This window comes from Anastrepha obliqua, chromosome 3 (genome assembly GCF_027943255.1).
Source record: "Anastrepha obliqua isolate idAnaObli1 chromosome 3, idAnaObli1_1.0, whole genome shotgun sequence".
Taxonomy (NCBI): domain Eukaryota; kingdom Metazoa; phylum Arthropoda; class Insecta; order Diptera; family Tephritidae; genus Anastrepha; species Anastrepha obliqua.
The window spans coordinates 12,019,992-12,039,011 of NC_072894.1; the positions used below are offsets into that span (position 1 = coordinate 12,019,992).

At 37.7% G+C, this 19,020-nt stretch overlaps 1 protein-coding gene across 1 annotated transcript in view; it reads left to right on the plus strand.

Annotated features, from left to right (window-relative positions):
• Positions 1–264: 264 nt before the first annotated feature.
• Positions 265–19,020, plus strand: part of LOC129242332 (laminin subunit alpha) — a 51,341-nt gene continuing 32,585 nt past the window's right edge. Inside the window, exons 1-2 of the mRNA XM_054878914.1 lie at positions 265–760; positions 4,008–4,154. Of these exons, the coding sequence (XP_054734889.1) occupies positions 506–760; positions 4,008–4,154 (402 nt within the window). The 5' untranslated portion in view covers positions 265–505. The remainder of the gene's footprint in view (positions 761–4,007; positions 4,155–19,020) is intronic.

Consider the following 19,020-nt stretch of genomic DNA (forward strand, 5'->3'; position numbering starts at 1 on the left):
TGTATGGGACAATAATTTGTTACTTCAATCAGCTGAGCAGTCAGATAAGCGAATGCCGCTCAAGCAAACTATCGCATACACATACATGTATGTATGTAGGTATATGTAAACATATTCATAACTATGTACCCAAACATTCCCACAAATACGTAAACAATAAACGCATACAACCCCATTGGAACGATCGTGCCGTCAATCGTGAAACTTTGTGCCGAAGTCAGAAGGAGAAGATTTTTGAAATTTGAATTTAGTTGTTCGCGGAAGAGCCATACAGACGGTTGGATAATTGGATTGGCTCCAATAAAAAGTGAAAAGTGTGGAAAAAAACAGTGAAAAGTGAAAAATAGTGTTGATAAAAAATGTGTGAAAAGTGAAATTAAAAGGGTATAGAAGGCTTTAAGAGAATCTATTTCATTGTTTAGTGCAGAAAATAAAGGATTTCCGGCTTTGCCGGCAGGATTAGCTGAGCAAAAGTAAATCTAACGAACATTTAACAACGTACAACATGGCTCAGCCACCACATTGGTGGCGTAGCGGTGACAGCGTGGGTGTGGCATTTTCCTGTGCGCTATTCTACGTTTGCTGCAGTAGCCTTGTGTGGGCCGAACTAACACCACCATACTTCAATTTGGCTACAGGACGTCAAGTTTATGCCTCGGCCACATGTGGTGTGGGCACTGATGGACCGGAATTGTATTGTAAATTGGTGGGCGCTAATACGGAGAATGATCACGTCGATTATTCAGTTATTCAGGGACAGGTAAGAGAGTGTGTGAGAAAGAGAAGGTGTATAGAATTCGTTAGATTCTTTTTTGTGTGAGTAAGAAATTGTGTGTTTGTGAAGATTTTGACCGGAAGTACATACACATTTTGCGTGCGTGGTGCTGATTGAGATTATTTTTTTAGTATTTAAACTTTTTAACAGTTTTTGGTGAAAATTTAAAAGAAAAAATAAACGAATATTAATTTACATTAATTTAGTATTAAAAATTAAAAAGAAATTAAAATTGAAATTAATACAATAATTAAAAAATTAAATTAAAATTAAAAATTCAAATTTTTTTTTTCTCAAATGTACACTATTTATCTTGCTGAACACATTTGTGTGTTTTTTTTTCGTTTTTTATTGCATAGAATGCTGATCTAATGGCTGAGCAAATTAAATTTTGTGTTTTGTTTGTCTAAAGCATTTACTGTCTACAGCCATATGCACATATATTTGTACGCGAGTACATACAAAAGTAGAAGAAATGAAGCACACACATTAGCCACATATGTACATATGTTTGGCTTGAAGATTATTTCCAGGCTATTTTTGGTTTCGAAGTAGAGAACTGTGTGCGCTGTGATTGTTTGGCTGGAACAATTTTTAGTGGAGAAAAATATAATTTTACAAAGTATTGAAGAGAAGAAATGTTTAAAGAACTGACTTTAAATAGAAAAGCAATAATAACAATAAAAGTTTTAAAAATGCTGGAGAAGTAAATAAAATTCGTATGCATTAGGGATGTCAAAAATTTGAAATATCGATTTGCAAAAAAAAAAAAAATTTTTTTTATTACACAATTTTAATAAATCAAAGATTTTCAATTTCTAAGAAACTTTTTTTAACTTAGTTGTGCAACATGAAATAAATTGATTTGAAGTGAAAACTGCATTATTAATATAAAAAATAAATCAATTCATTCAGTTGAACTGTGTCAGCTTTTTGTTGGTTATATTGTACATTTTTGCAAATTAAGCTAAAAAAGCAGCTCCTAGTTGCGAGTTTCACCATATGCAATATACAACCTTGGAAAGGACGGACGGAAATGTGGTCTCAATATATTAAAGTAGGCGTGCTTAAGTCTATCGCAATGAGGTTGGGTATAGATTGTGGGTTCCAAGTTTGGACGAATTTTATTAATTCGTTATCGAGGTACACACATTTATCCAAAAGTAGGCGTAGCACAACCCATTTCTCAAACTTTTGCTTGCATCGTATTTCCTTAGTTGGGTTCAATATTTGAAGCAAATTTGAGTAATTTTGCTTTACAGCGCAAAATTAATCACCCTATCAGAGATTTATAATTTTAGCAAATGACGTCGTGATTGACGTATATCTGAAATTTGTGAACACACAGCCAAGCAATGGAGCGCGTAAAGACCAAAGCAAAGTTTTCCATCATTTAAAATTATTTGATTTATTTAGCGAAAAAGTTATTCAAAAGCCAAAAAGGATGATTATTTTTGCGCCACCTTGCATATAATAAATGAGTAAAAAAATTAGTTTTCTTTAAATCGGTTTATTTAGCGAAAAAGTTATTCAAACGCAAAATCGGATGATTATTATTGCGCCACCTTGTATATAATAAATGATTAAAAAAAAATTATTTTTCTAAATCGGTTTCTTAATTTTGTGCGCTTTTCGTATTGCACTTGTGCAAATCGCCTAATGCCTTGTTTTATATCGATTTAGATGATTCACGTAAATGGCTCATTATTTCATTGAAATGAAAAATCCTTAATTTATAGTAAATATAAAATAAATATAAATACATAATAATAAGATATTTGTCAAAGGTATACGAAAAATGTGAACTTTTTTCAAATATATATAATAATTTTTTTTTATAACAAAAATTGAGCGTTCTGTCCGAAAAAAACAATTTCCGTTAAAAAAAATACACCCCTTTCTTCAAGCAGTTACTATTTTATTAGTACCACTTACAAAACAACAACAAAAATTATTCAGTAGAAACAAAGTATTGATTAGAAGTAGTTAAATCGAATTTTCTTTTTGCACCGCGTTCGAGTGAGTTCAGTAGGCTGTACTAGGTTGTTCACTAAGTTTTGCGGTTCGACAAGAAAAACGCAATTTTAATTGTTTTAAATGCACTTTAGTATTCAATATAGTCGCCCTGAGCATCAATAAACCTCTTCCAACGAGATTCTAATTTATGAACTCCATTCCTGAAGTGGCAGTCTGGAAGATCTGCAAAATATGCTTCCACGGCTGTTTTGACTCCATCATTTGATGAAAACGGCTTTGAACGCATGAAGTTTTTTAGGTCTGAAAACAGATAAAAATCGCTAGGTGCCAAAGCTGGTGCATACAGTGGATGCTCCAACAATTCGAACTTTAATTCATGGATTTTAGCCATTGTCAAAATGCTCTTGTGACGCGGTGCATCGTGCTGATGAAAAATATTTCTCATCCCCTAGCTCTTGAATTGTTGCTGGCTTATCGACGTACACCTTGTATTTCCAATAACCCCAATGAAATAAGTCCAACGGTGTCAAATCATATGATCTTGGTGGCTAATTGACATCGCCGCGACGTGAGATTATTCGACCATCAAATTTTTGCGCAAAAGAGCCATTGTTTCGTTAGCTGTGTGACAAGTGGCACCATCCTGTTGAAGCCACATATCGTTGACATCCATATCTTCCAATTTGGGCCATAAAAAGTTCATTATCATCTCACGATAGCGTACACTATTCACAGTAACTGCTTGACCGGCCTCATTTTGGAAAAAATACGGCCCAATGATGCCGCCAGCCCGTAAACCGCACCAAACAGTCAACCTTTTGTAGGTGCATTGGTTTTTCGGCACTCACTCTTAGATTATCATTCGCCCAAATGCGACAATTCTGCCTATTGACGAATCCACTGAGGTGAAAATGTGCCTCATCACTGAAGATGATTTTCTTCGATATGCATTTTGATTTGAACGTCCGTTTTCATAATAAGCCTGAATAACTTTAACGCGTTGCTCGATGGTTTATCTTTCTATGGTTCAAATTGAATTAATCTGAAATTGAAAAATGTCAAATGAAATGCAGAAAAAAGCTTGACGTTTAGGTGTGGTTCACATTCAACATCGGCCCTTGAAATTTAAGCACCCTTTATAAAGAGATATTATTACTTTTGATTAAACTCTAATATATTCAGTAGCCTCTTTTCTGCCCTTAATTTAAGGTCTTGTACGAAAATCACTTCTAAATTTTACCATTTAAACTTGCAGGTTTGCGACTACTGTGACCCGAGTATACCAGAGAAGAATCATGCTGCCGAGTATGCCATTGACGGCACGGAGGCATGGTGGCAGAGTCCGCCACTGTCTCGTGGCATGAAGTACAATGAAGTCAATCTGACCATCGATTTCGGCCAGGTAAGTTGGTGTCGGTAAACAAACAGTGCCGGTATGTACACACACACACACACACTCACACATAGATTATTCGGCGGCAGCAAAACATATGGCATGTCTACGCACAAAGGCAACACCTTAACGTTGCAGGGAAGAGCCAAACACAAATCAAAACAAAAACTAAAAAAAAAAAATTGAAAATGTGGAAAAAATTGAAAACGTGAAATAATCTTTTTTTTAATACTCGCGTTCTTCATTTTAAATGCGCAATCACGCACGCGACGAACGTACAGCAACAACAACTTTTTAATAAAACCAAAATATGAGCACTATGAAGGACAGGGCGTAAAGGATAAGAAAAAAAATAAGAAAAAAATGCGCAAAGACGCATCAGACAAAACATAAAAAGCCGCAATAAGCCGTTCAAGAATGTGGAATATGTGGTGGCTGCACAAGCAACAAATATACTTTATACTCTACATAGAACATACATACATACATACATACATACTTACATGCATATGTACGCACGCACGTGGAGCGAGTGCATGCATGCCCGCATAGCCGGGTCGTAAAAATTGGGCTAATTTCTGCTTGTGCCTTTAGTTGACTTCTTCCATGCATTCACCCTTTTTATTTATTTTTATTACGATTTTTATACCGAAATGCCAAGAAGACAAAACACAGCAAGGATTCTGTTAAGAAAAACGAAAGAAAGTCCAAATAAATGCCCGTTGAGCAACAAAAACCAAAAACAAGTAAGGAAGTGCCGAATTCGGCTCGGCTCGAACTTCATATACCCGCACATATTTTAGTTAAATTTAATTTGGGATAGACGGACGGACCGAAATTTACTTTCCACATATTAAAGTGGGCGTGATTTTGAAGCGATTTCAATGATATTTACCCGTAAGTCGAATCGAAATGAGGTCGGGTGTGGATTACGGGTAACAAATTTGAGCGAGTTTTATCAACGTGCATTTACCCAAAAGTAGGCGTGGCACAAGCCACTGCTCAAAATATTACTTGCGTCTTACTTCCATAGTTGGGTTCATTATTTGCATCGAATTGGAGTAATTTTGTTTATGGCGCAAAATTCATCATCCTATCAGAGACTTATAACTTCTGAAGTGGTGTCGTACGACTTGACACTTGTAAACTACACAGCTGTAGTATAAAAATTGATATGCTATGGAGCGCCTAAAGGCGGCAGTAAAGATTTCCATTATTGAAAAATCTTTTATTTTTTAAATAGCAAAAAAGTTATTAAAAAAAAAATTGGATGATTAATTTTGCGCCACTTTGTAGCTATATATAATTGTCACTTACACCCTTTATTAGCTGTTTGACCGAGCCCCTCCCACTATTTGTGGCGCACCTCAAGTTTTAAGATGCCTACGAATGCCAAATGGGTTTTTATGAGGAGGCGGAATACACTCGGAGGTTTTGCCATTGCCTGCTGAGGTGCGACTGCTATTAAAAAAAAGAATGTTTCTATAATTTGGTGTTTCTTACCCGAGTTTGCCTTTATCTGTTGGTTGGTTTTAGTGGTGATTCTTCCAGAATCCAACTAGCGCTTCCGCACCATTTGGTTGCCACATCCTCGTTACCAACTTGTTTAACAGTTATTTACGGCATGACTATATCCAGTCTGTGCGGTTTAAGGACCTTATTAGGTTGTTGACATCTAAGCCAGACAGTTGTTCGAGACTCTCGAACGGCGGCCTGCTCAGGGTTAACATTCTGTCCTTCCATAGGGCGGGGCATTCACAGAGGAAGTCGAAGATTGTTTCCTTTTTCTCCGGTTGTTTACAACTGTGACAGTATGTGTTGTGAGGGATGCCCATTTTGTGTTGGTGGGATGTCCTTTATCTGTAACAGAGATATTATAATTTTTTTGATTTTCTATTGAAAATTGCCATTATATGTTTTATGGTCGATCTTTAGCTCCTGGGCGATGCTACAACTACTACTTCTACTACTACTACTGCTTCAACTTCGATGATTTCTGTGATTTTATCGACATTAACGACATTTTCTTTAACATCAAAAATGACTGAAACGAGTTGACGAAACCAAAAGTGCATGAAATTTGGTGTTACAGTAGGCTGGAGAATTTCTTCAAGTCATCCCCAAAGGGCACGCAAGCACCTAGCCGCCAGAGCCGGACATTTGCAGAGAAAATGTTCAACAGTCTCTTTTTCTGTAGGATCTCAACAGCTTTTGCAATAGGGGCTGAGACACACCTCCATCTGTCTTGCGCTTTTCCTAGAAAGAAATTGTGTAGTTTCCCTTTAACAACGGACAAAGGGACCCCGATGTCTGCGAGGGGGACAGCTGAAACCGGTTCTGTCGACCCCTTCCTGGCAAGCTCGTCGGCAATCTCATTTCCCTCTATATTCCTGTGCCTACGAACCCAGATAAGGGAGATGTTTCCTGCTCGATCGAGATGTTTGAGTTCCTCCTTACAGGAGTTCACCAGAAGAGAGCTGCAAATACGGCGACGACAGGGCCTTGATCGCAGATTGGCTATCGGAAAAAATATTAATGTCTCTCTCCCAACAGCGATCTTGAAGTATTTTGCATGCCTGCAGGATCGCGAAGACCTCTGCTTGAAAAACGCTACTCGTTTCCGGCAGTTTAAAGGGAACCGAAATGCTGGCTGATTTAGAGAAAACCCCCGCTCCCACTCCAGATTCCATTTTGGATCCGTCAGTGAAAACAGAGAAACCTATATCCGTGCCGACTCTCGCTGTAATTCACAACTGACTGGAACGAACAAAACAAAGCAAAGGAATTTTTTTAGTGTTAAATATCACCTTGACAAAAAGCATAAATCTTAAATTGTTTGATCGGTTCTTTACGAGATGTCGATTACTACAGCCAACTACCGAGAGAATAATGGATTTCTTTTTCGCCAAACTGATATTAATTTTTTTTCGAGTTATCATGCGCACGAACGGCCAGCTGAACTCAATCAACTCTTCCCGTCATCCTGTGCCTTGTGGTGTATATTGAATGCGTGTGCCATTGTCAGTTTCGAAGGATTTACGCTGTTGCATAAAACGGTTAAGTGAACAAAATTGTAATACCCTTGTGCACAAGTGTGCGTGGGTATAAGAAGAAGGAACAAAAAAAAAAAAACAAAAAACAAAAAAAAAAAGAAAAAACAAATTACCAAAGGGTTAACGTGTGAGAAGAAACGGTAACAAAGCGTTTTTCTTTACTGGCGGTTGCCACAAACGCATCAGATTTCCCCATACTTGTTCGTTGGTGCGTCTGTTCACCGGCCGGCTGTGGCCTGCACTGCACACTGACCAAATGCCACATTGTCATAAGATACACACGGATACACTCAGTGCAAGTAACTTGATTTAATGGTGCATCTTCCAGATGTGAACAAAAGCTTTTATCTTTTCCTGGTAAAAGGTAGTGAAAATTTGCTTAGAAAGCAAAATTCATGAAAATATTTTGTAGGAGTAATGGTTGCAAATAATATGAAGTTTGCCGTCTCAAAATACTCAGAGGATAGTATTAATAACAAGTTTCGAATATGTGAACGAATTTTGTGTTCTTTTTTTGTCGCAATCAGCACCAGAGGTTATCGGTACTGTCTGTAAAATGAGATTTCACTATTCTTTTCATGTGAGTTTCACTTTAAAAATATTCAAAATTTTAGTGCCTTCAAGAACAAATCAGTTACATACATTTACACTTGATCGTATAAGTTCATTGTGCTGCCATCGCCGCTAGAAAGTGATAAGCCTAACCCGGCCGACCTAAGTTATGGTTACGCTTACGCACACCAACGCACATCGTAATGTTTGCTATGACTTTGTGCTTGATTGTAGAAATCCAACTGGAAATCGGGTCGTTGCGGAAAGCTGCTAAATTTCTATAGTAAAGAAAATTTCAACATCGCAAAAAAAAAAAAATAAAAAAATAAAAAAAAAATAAATAAACAAAAAAATAAATAAAAAACTTAAATAAAGAAAATCTCAACATCGCAAAAAAAAAAATTAAAAAAAAAAAATAAATAAAAAAATAAATAAAAAACTTAAATCAAGAAAATCTCAACATCGCAAAAAAAACAACAATATAAATAAAAAAACTAAAAAAAACATTAAAAAAATGATATAAAGAAAATCTCGACATAGCAAGGGGGGAGGGGGACGGGGTAGAGGAAATAAATAATTCAAAAAAAAGAAAAAAAAACTAAAAAAAAGATAAAAAAAAATTAGATTAAAAAAACGTAAATGCAGATTTTGAGCGTCTTCCAACTTTATTATACTAAAATTATAATATAAAGGGTGGTTAAGTTTCAAGGGCCGGTGTTGATTTTAAATAAAATTCAATTTATTTAGGAAATTATTCTCACTTCTCTTTATTATGATAATACTGGTATAGCTCAATTACGTATGGAACAAAATATCGGCAAAATGGCCGCCGCGGCCTCGGCGGCACACCTCCATCCGATGGTCCAAATTTTGTAATGTCGATGACACTGAGGCATAATTGAGGTTCTATACCGTTAATGTGCCGAATTATCTCTTCCTTTAGCTCTTGAGTTGTTGCTGGCTTATCGACGTACACCTTTTTTTTCCAAATAACCCCAAAGAAAGAACCCCAGAATCAACCCATGACACATTTATCAGGGGTGCAAGTGTAATTAGGTACGTCAAAGCGCAAGGGATTCGATGGCACGAATGAGCAACGATAGAACTCTAAAAAATATCTTCGAAATAAATCCTTAACACATTCGATGGCCCTCATTGTGATAAGTGCATTTGTTTTCCTGCCCCTAAATAGTTCGCTTAAACCACTTAAGAAGAAGGTATCTAGTCCCTCCAGGCTATTTATGAAGGTAACTAGTCCTTCCAGTGAGACATGTTGCAAATTTCCTAGGCCCTTGAAGTAGTAATCGCCAAGATATTTGGCACGGTTTCTTTAAAGTGCAAGCCATTCACAGAGGAGGTGTTGTACCGACTCAATTTCTTCTCCACAGCTCCTGTAGAAATCATTGTGAGCTACTCACATTCAGCTATACTCGCTAGGGTGCGAATAGTGCAGTGAATCGTTATAATACCTGCGATGACGTTGGTAGTTGATTTGTTGAATCCAAGCTCTATGGGCATTTTTGATGTCAAACGAAAAGCTGATGACCGAGTGACGTGAAGGCCAATTATAAACGGAAGCAATGGTTCATCTCGAACTGTGATGCTATGATGATGATCACTAACCCATTTTCCCACAACACGAACAAAGCAAACCGACATTTATTACTGTAGTAGCATTCTGAAAAATTGTTTATACTTTTCAAATAAGAGTAGGCAGTTCACGTCAGGGGATTTACAGCTGCCACAGGGGATGTGAAAGCGCTTTATTTACGACAGATATCGGAAAAACTGAGATTGTGTTGGCGATATATGTATAAAAAAATCAACGCAATCATGGCTAATATTACTACGTTGTCGTCTGAGCAACGACTGATTGGAAGAGCGTAAGACTACGCGTCTCCTATGACGTAGCAATCGAAGATACTCTCACAGTTTTGCATCGGAGGATAATCTATCATTCTTAGAATCGATGCACATCCAACTTCTACTCCTAAAATGCACATTGCGAACGTTGCACTGTTCGAAGCCATACTGGAAGCTTTTTCAGTCAGCTCCTTCATGACATACTCGTATAACGCATTATCCTACACAAATTCAGCGGATCTTGTTTCTTTTAGAGCAGATTTCATCTTAGAAAACGTACAGAATCGCACGACGTATGATCCCGTGGTAAGGCCAATGGTTTTACACTGCGATTCTGTACTTGGCTAGAAAATTCCTTGCATATAATACGGAATGAGCCAACACATGGCCTTGCTTATTTGTTAATATCATATTTTTCCTTGTGAAGAAAAAAAAAACCTCTAATACGAAGAGATGGTGTACTAAAAATTGATTTGCGCGCAGTGAGAGTTACTGCATTCAAAAGAGAAGCCTTCACGCTAGACATCCAGTGGTACTTCTTCTAATGCAGCGCTTTTTTCGTTATTTTATATCCAACATGCTTATCTTGCTCATAAAAAATACCATTCACTGTTGACTGAAGCCATTAATTTCCAACTGGGCTGCTCCTATCCATAGTCAGCTTGGGCGAAATTGCGTATGCTTGTTTTTATGAGCACTTCATGCTTTGCTTGGTGTTGAGGCATTTGTATGCCGCACTTTAATCTGCCCTATTTAATTTTTATAATCATACAAATATAATGTTTAAATGAAGTCTTATAAGTTTGCTTAAGTTGCCTGGTTAAAGTCGTCGGAAGTGCCAGTTGATAAGCAGAAAATGTCTGCTTCTAATTCATGCATTGGTATGGGTAGATGTGAATGTAGGCGCTTACAAAGCTTATCCTCTTGTTCTTCGACAAAAAAGGTCAATAGTTTATAATAATTTCAAGTAACAGTGTGGATTGAGAAACTCTAACACAGTAATATTCCTTAGAGAATTTTCTATTTATATAAAATATGGCTGCATATAAAATATATGAAATATATATATACATATATATATGTATAATTGGCGCGTACATCCTCTTTAGGTGTTTGGCCGAGCTCCTCCTCCTATTTGTGGCGTGCGTCTAGATGTTGTTCCGCAAATGGGGGGACCTACAGTTTCAAGTCGATTCCGAACGACCGATATTTTTTTATGGCAGAAATGCACTCGGAGGTTTGCCATTGCCTGTCGAGGGGCGACCGCTATTAGAAATATGTTTTTCTTAATTTTGGTTCGAATCTCGGAGCCTACGATCTCTCTGAATTCCGAATGGTAGTCACGCATCAACCCATTCGGCTATGGCGGCCGCCTCTGATAGATATTAATTTTCCAGTTTGCTTTTTAAGAAAATCTAATGGATTGTTTTGTACCACAATGTGTACGTATTCCCCGCACCTCAAGTTTGGGTTTTAATACCATCGACTTTGATAGACATTTCCTTCTTCTTTGAGTACGTAAAAATATAAAAATAGGGGCCGTTCAAGTATTACGTAAGCACTATGCGGGGGTGGGGGGTCTTTGTTTTGCTTATTTTGGATGACATGGGGGGTAGGGGAGTCTAGATGATGATTACGTCATCGGTAGTTATTTACTTTTTTACACGAATGGCAACCCTCACATTGTCTATGCTTGAAAACGAAACGCGTTTTCGGGGATTCCCGCAAATATACACGCATACGTTTAAGCACTCGCTTTAGGGTACGTTTATAGTGAGCCAGGTTGTCGACACTGCAGTATACTGCAGTACACGTACTGGTAGCCGTACATAATGAGTCAGGTGAATCTGGCTGTTGTGACAACAATTTTTTTTTTATTTGGACTTTTCGTTTTTTATAATCGGGTGATATAGTAAAAATTTTGACGGGGTCCGATAAGAATAGAGTCTCCGAGAAACCGGTAATACGTTAAATCAAGAAATCAAGCTGGCGACCGAGCGAGACTATCGAATTCGGGATTGCAGGCCCTAGGCGCGATGAAATGATTTCTTTATCCGCAACAGACAGACACCCTAGACACCCAAGATGATAAAGCTCGAGTCCCTATTGGCGTAACTTCGGCAAATAAGCAAGCACCTCTTCTAATGCACATGGAATATAGAATCAAATTATCTGACCACGATTAGGTAATCGCTGAGCGTCATAAATTAATACCATCTGTTTATGCTGTTATCAAAATCACTTCCAGTATGCTAGGACAACCGGAAGCCGTTGGATATTCTGGACCAACATACATCGCTATTCGAAGTGAAAAGCATAGTTCATCTACTGCTAATACTCATGCTCAGGATTTCGAGACGCTTCTCGAACTTGAAGAGTTTCGACCATTAGCTAAAACTGACCATGGACTAGTAAAACCAGTGGTAATCATGACGGTTGATGGAGGGCCAGATGAAAATCCGCGTTATGAAAAAGTCATAGGGTTTGCTATACAACACTTTAAGCGATATGATCTCGATGCATTGTTTTTAGCTACCAATGCTCCTGGAAGAAGTGCGTACAACAGAGTAGAGCGCAGAATGGCTCCTCTTAGTCGGGAACTGGCTGGTTTAATATTGCCTCATGACCATTTTGGGTCTCATTTGGATGAACGTGGGGTTACAATTGATGAACATTTAGAAAGATCTAATTTCGAATTTGCAGGAAATGTATTTGCTGAAGTATGGAGTTCAATGGAAATTACTGCAAAATATGTTGGGGCAGGTCAACAAGATATTCCTGATTTTCCAGACATTAAATGGTATTCAGAACATCTGCGTGAAAGCCAATACTTGCTTCAAATTGTGAAATGTAGAAATACAGAATGCTGTCGTCCAAGAAGTGGCCTATTCAGATTACTAGGTAACAGGTTTCTTCCACCACCTATAAAAGTAAAACAAACAGTTGATGACTTGGTTTTGGATGAAGGAGAGCAATTTCTTGATCTTCCAGTCAATTTGGCTCTACGCTTAAGTGCTTCACTAAAAGATTTGATTATTATTTGTCATGGTAAAATTGAGGCTATGAAGTCGAACATGCAAAACGTGTGGTCTTTATCATGCTTCCATCAAGTCACTAAATCGTCACATCGAGAAGATCCATAAAAAAGTAAACACGCACACTGATAGGAATGTTAGACCTGTAAGAGTCGCTGCTCGTCGTGCTAATGAACTGATGTGCATTATTCAAAATTTAGAGCACCATGATGTTGAATGGCTCGATGAGAACGACGTAGACATTCCAAAATCGGATGAAAGTGAGCAGACTCACAACACGGAGTAGCAATCGAAGCAATCCAATGTCATCGAAAACTTAGAATCATGGATTCGGGTTTCATGGACTGAAGACTGTCAATTTGAATTTAATATGTGTACCAAAAATTTTAAATAAGCTTGTTATGTTCGTAAGATTATAATATTTTTGTCCCTTACTCTATGTTGAATACTGCATCAGTAAAATCTAATCTCTATTCTAAATCTATTTTCTTATTTTTAAAATTATAATTATAACATTATAATTATAATATAAAAAAATACATTTTTAATTGAAAAATGTTTACGTAAGCATGGGGGGAGGGGGTAAAAGCTTTGCTTACTTTTGCTGACAAGGGGGATGGGGGGGGGGGGGGGGTAAATAATTGTAATAAATCTGCTTACGTAATACTTGAACGGCCCCATACCAAACTTTCGTATGGAAAGTTCAGTTGACGTCTGACAACATTAGAAGTGCCCAAGGCCAGACATATAATTATTAACCTCCGTATAATGTTTTGCATTTCAAAATTTATGATGTGAGCTCCCGGTGGATCAAAGGAATTTTCCTGTGGGTTTATGTCCTTCCAAGTTATGTGTGTGACAAGGCCAAAAAGCTAAAAGTGAGCTTCATCACTGAAGACTGAAGACTGAAGATTACTATGTATTTTGGAGGTAATTCAAAATTTTTTCAAGAGTTAAGATCAAAATTATGGCTGTCTGTTTGCCCATAAGCCTCTTTGAACGCGCTAGCCTCCCGAACGCATAAACCAAATTTGGCGGAAATCTCGTAGAGAAATTTTCTGAGCAGGATAGAGGTTACATTTTATTCTGAGTACATTAATCCACTGGTGGCTCTGACGTCGAAATATTTCGAGAACCTTATTTATCACCCAAATCGGCTAATATCACTGGGCAAAGATTTTGCCAGGTGATTTTACTTAATTGGGGGATTTTAAATTCGATGGCGTCCCGCGTTTTGTCAGAGTTGCTCCGGTTTTCGGGATACTACATATAGGTAAATAATTGGCGCGTACACCTTCTTTGGGTATTTGGCCGAGCTCCTCCTCCTATTTGTGGCGTGTGTCTAGATGTTGTTCCACGAATGGAGGGCCTTATAGTTTTGGGTCGACCCCGAATGACAGATATTTTTTTATGAGGAGCTTTTTCATGGCGGAAATACACTCGGAGATCTGACTTTGACTGCCGAGGGGTGACCACTACCATTTTGTTGTGTTTCATGCACATATCGATGGTTTTCGAGAAAAGTGACATAATTCAAAAATACAAAATACTGAGGTGGGTCAGTTTTCTAGATAATTGACGCGCCAATTCAAACACCTGACAAAACGACACTAACGCCATCTCTCAGAATTGCTTCAAGATTCGCTCCAGATAAAAATATATAAACTCTGTAGTTGATTTTTGCTTTTAACGGCAAAACTCCGAATTTGAGTTAATTTTGAGTTGTGTCGCTTTTCTCGAAAACCTTCGATATATTCGAACTTACACACCTCCGAATGGTAGTCATGCACAAAACCATTTGGCTACGGCGACCACCTCTGCCTTACCTATCCAATTAAATACCGCTGATTTTCATATAATGAGGTTATATTGACTAATGCCAATTAGGCAACAAAGCTGGAATAGCTCAGAAAGAATACTAAACGCGAAATCACCAACATTCTGGCAGATAAAATTGGATGAGTGGTGCAACATTGGCTCCAAAGAATCGATTGCTGTAAGTCTGCGACATTTCGTTTTATATTCAGATTTAACAAACGTACATATGTATGTATATTTATATGTACTACTTATGGAATGAATTTCCGCTCAATAGCTCATACATAACGCATACATACAAAATCGTATATGCAAAGGCATCCTTATCACTTGCAAGCGGAAACTGCGTATTGAGTCCACATCGCAAGTTTACATTTATGTATATTAGGGTGTGTTTTTCTTAAGATTTTTCCATTCAGATTCTATACGAAATTCAAAGAATAAAAGTCCACTGGGGCATGTGTAGCTCTGGAGTCAATTTCGAGCCCCCAAATTTTGAAACCAGCTATAGACATCTTCTGTTCGCCATGCGTTAGCGAGTGGAAAAAAATGAAGCAACTGGCATGAATAAACATATGTTGGCAGCACTGGAAAAGAGCGGCCACAACTGGTATTTGTTTGGAAGGGTTTCATAAATATGAGTATTGTTGTTGTTGTTGTTGAGGGGGTTGAGTATTTGCACTTCAATAATTTTAATGAGCGACTAGTGACATTCTATTACCACTGTTTTCCTATGATGTCTTTTTGTTTTTTTAAGCCATATCCATTTCTTGAGTTCCAGATATAACTGCAAATTTTTTATCTCTATGTCTGAGATTTCATTAATTTGCTGTAGGAAAGGCTTACCGAAAGAGCGAAGTCTTGTTCCGACTAAACCTGGACATTCGCATAAACAGTGGAAAATACTTTCTTTCACTCCCTCCGCCTGACAGCTTCTGCAGATGGGATTGAAAGGAAGGTTGTGTCTGGCTGCATGATCCCCTATTAGTATTGAAACTTGTCTGGTATCAGAAAAGAGAGTTGGAAGCAGTGAAAATAGTGAGTTATACCAGGTATAGGAAGTAAAATCATAAGCGTAAGTGGCGACTCTTGCTTGATAACTTTGTTGTTGCTTTGACATGCAAATTTCTTCGTCGAGTGAGCAGATGCCACACATAGCGAGCAAAGAAGTGGTGTATCGAAGGCGGTTTATCTTTAGTTAATACGAAGTTAATATGAAGAGTAATATTGATCAAAGTATTACGAATGTTATTTCTGGTAATGCAAACTTGTATTTTTTGGGTGTTTTAGATCGAAGAATTTATTTTTTATTTAAAGAACTCCACGATGGCGCTACAAAACTAATCAATAAATGCTTTTTAATATTGCAATAGGGTAAGTGACTATGTATTTTTTTTATCTGTAGGTAGGTAAAATGGTTGAAGGACCGCTCAGGTCCTCCCGAAGTAGTACTAAAGCGCGGTTTTGATAGCCTTGTAAGAGCACCATCGAGCAGATATCTCTAGCCAGCCAGAATTGTTGATGTAATGGAGCAAATTGATGGGATTCAGCTGGGCGTACTGGTTGTCGAAGAGAGGAGCACCCAGTGTTCTTTATCTCGTCTAGCTGCTAAACCTGGACATTTACTGAGAAAGTGCTCAATAGTTTCCTTCTCTGCAAGGTCTTCACAGCTTCCTCAGCGTGGATTGAATGGTAAACCTAGTTTTTTTGCGTGTGTATCGACCGTCCAATGACCGGTAATTATAACTATGAATTTGGAAATTGAGTGACGTGGCGTCCCTAGGTTTTTTGGATTCCTGCGCCTATTGTACTGGGGCCAAAGGGTTTTCGAAATAGCACATGAAGCGATGGAGCTCTATCTTTACTGCGTTTTCGTATGATTGCGCTTTCCCGAGTTGTGCAATTCTCTTTTAACAACTGTCAGGGGGATGCCAATAACCGGGCAGGAGATCTCTGAGACTGATTCAGTCGATCCTTCCCTGACAAGCAATTTCATTTCCTTCTATGTCTTATCTGTAAATCTAACTTAAACTTCAAAAAAAAAATAAAAAATCAAAGCCAAAAACTATTAAATTTTCAATCAAAAGAAAAAACAAGGCGCATTCATTAAAGGTGGACCAACAACAACGTTTTGTACGTTTGATTGTCAAGGCAAAGTATTGGCAAAGTAGAAAGCAAAGAATGAATTCGCCTTGTTTCATTCTGGGCTGACAGCCACATGGACACGGCGAAAGAAAAAACAAAACAAATCAGCTGAAATCAGCTGGTTTTCCAAGCAGAGATGTTATTTTGATATTCAAAGAAAAATGCTATTTTCTAATATAAATGACCGGATGTTTATTTCATTATAAAGAGGAAGGCATGCCGTTGATAGCGGAAAATAAAATCAGGTAAATGATGCGGTACCAGCTGGTGGTAGTAGAGGAAGAGGAAGGCCTCCACTGCGTTGGGAAGATCAGGTAGAGAAGGACTTAGCTTCACTTGGTTTGTCCAATTGGCTCCGGTTAGCACGAGAAAAAAACGACTGGCGCGCTTTATAAAACTCGGCCAAAATCGCGTAAGCGGTTATAGCGCCAATTAAGAAGAAGAAGAAATGACCACCACGACCCCGCTTACAGGACAATATCCTTTTCATGAACTTTTCCATAACCGAATTGCAAAGTGGCTGCCCTATGCCCTCGATAGCCTCACGAATTCCATCTTTGAGGTCTTGAATCGACCCTGGGATGTTGGGGTAGACCTTCTGTTTCACGTGGCCCCAAAGAAAAAAGTCACAAGGTGTTAAATCACAAGATCTCGGTGGCTAATTGTGATCACCTCTTCGAGAGATAACTCGGTCCGGAAACTTTTCCCGTAAAGGATCAATGATTTCGTTGCTTGTATGGCACGTAGTGCCGTCTTGTTGAAAATAAACGTTGTCCAGATCACTACCATCCAATTCCGGCCATAAAAAATCGTTAATCATCGCTCGATAGCGCATTCCATTCACCTGTAGCACCTGTTATTGGAAAACCCTTTAGATTCGTCTCGTGCAAATCTAACTTAAATTTAAAAAAAAAGCCAACAACTTTCTTTTCAAAACCTTTTTTTTAACTTTTTTGTAATCATAATTTTTTTTTTACAATTAACAACGCATTTCGAATTATTTTAGATCGGTTTTACTTTAAACAGGAGGTGTAATAATCTTCTTCTTCTTTACCATCTTCTTTACTCAATGTTCATACTAATTTAATATAGCTTGTTTTCAATTTTTTGGGCTTGAAATTGACTTTAAAGCTATGATGTAATGAAATTTTTTTCTTAGAATTCTATGTGGAAACCGAATCTGTTTGGAACGATGACGAAAAAATTTGTTCCATACCAATAAATACTCCTTGTTCAAATTAGATTGATGTTGGAACTGGGCGAACTCGGTAAATAACCGCGCCCACCTCCCACATAACGGTAAATAAAAACAAAAAAATAAAATTACTCTCATATGAATGACCCCAAAACAAGAAATGTGGTGCAAAAGTTTTCGAGATGTGGGCGGCGTCACGTCCGCTCCTGGGTATAAAGAAAGATAGTTACATAGTTCCCAGGGTTGCTTGGTATTCTTGCATCCACATACAGATATCTACATATTCGTATACACATACATACACATGCTTATTGCTTCCTGTTTATGTGCGCATAAATAATGTGAGCATCTAGTTCGCTTACGTGTGTGTGTGTGTGCGAGCAATTGAGTGGTTGGCTCGTCGTACGTTTATCGCCACAGCTTTTGAGCCTTGGCCACTATCGTCAAGTGAAATGTATGTGTGTATATGGCATTTTGATGAAGCCATAATCGCTTTTATATTACGAAACAGAACACCACAAGCCAGCACAGAATTTTGATATTTTTAAACGAGAAAATATTTTTTTAAATTAATTTCTAACACATTTTTTATTGTAAAAACATCTCTTATTATGATATTTTATTGTAATTCCACCTATTTTTTGCTTTGAATATTTAAAGATCTATTTGAAATAAATAAAAAAAAATAATGATTAAAGAAATGAAACATTTCACACCATCTTAAATTACGTAAGAGTTTTGTTTTTGTAATTTACTTAGAGGTTAATTTTCTTTTTTTAATTCTGCAATTCCCAAAAATTTTCTTGACCATGAGGCGATATATGTAAATAGTCTGTGGCCAGATAATGCACGTTATTCCAAATGTTTTCGTTGACGTAGACCAGGCTGTCACGCGAAGCGCCAAAAGTTTGGTTAATCGATTTACTTAGGGATGTCAGAAATAGAGCTAACTATTGACTTGCTATTTGGAAAGAAGTCACGCAAAACTAGTGAAGTTGTTTTTTTGTTGGGATAGACCAGCAAGTACAGCACTCAGACAACATTAAGTCCATTTACTGCACTCTGGTTCCATTTTTAATTTTCTTTAAATCTACCTGACCTCCTGAGAAATCTGAGTAGATTTTGTGGTGCCAATGAGCCAAGGTGGCCGCTTCTTAACACATCAGTGCCAGAGGACACCTCAAGCCTGATTCGAGCGGAGGCCGGGCAGACGC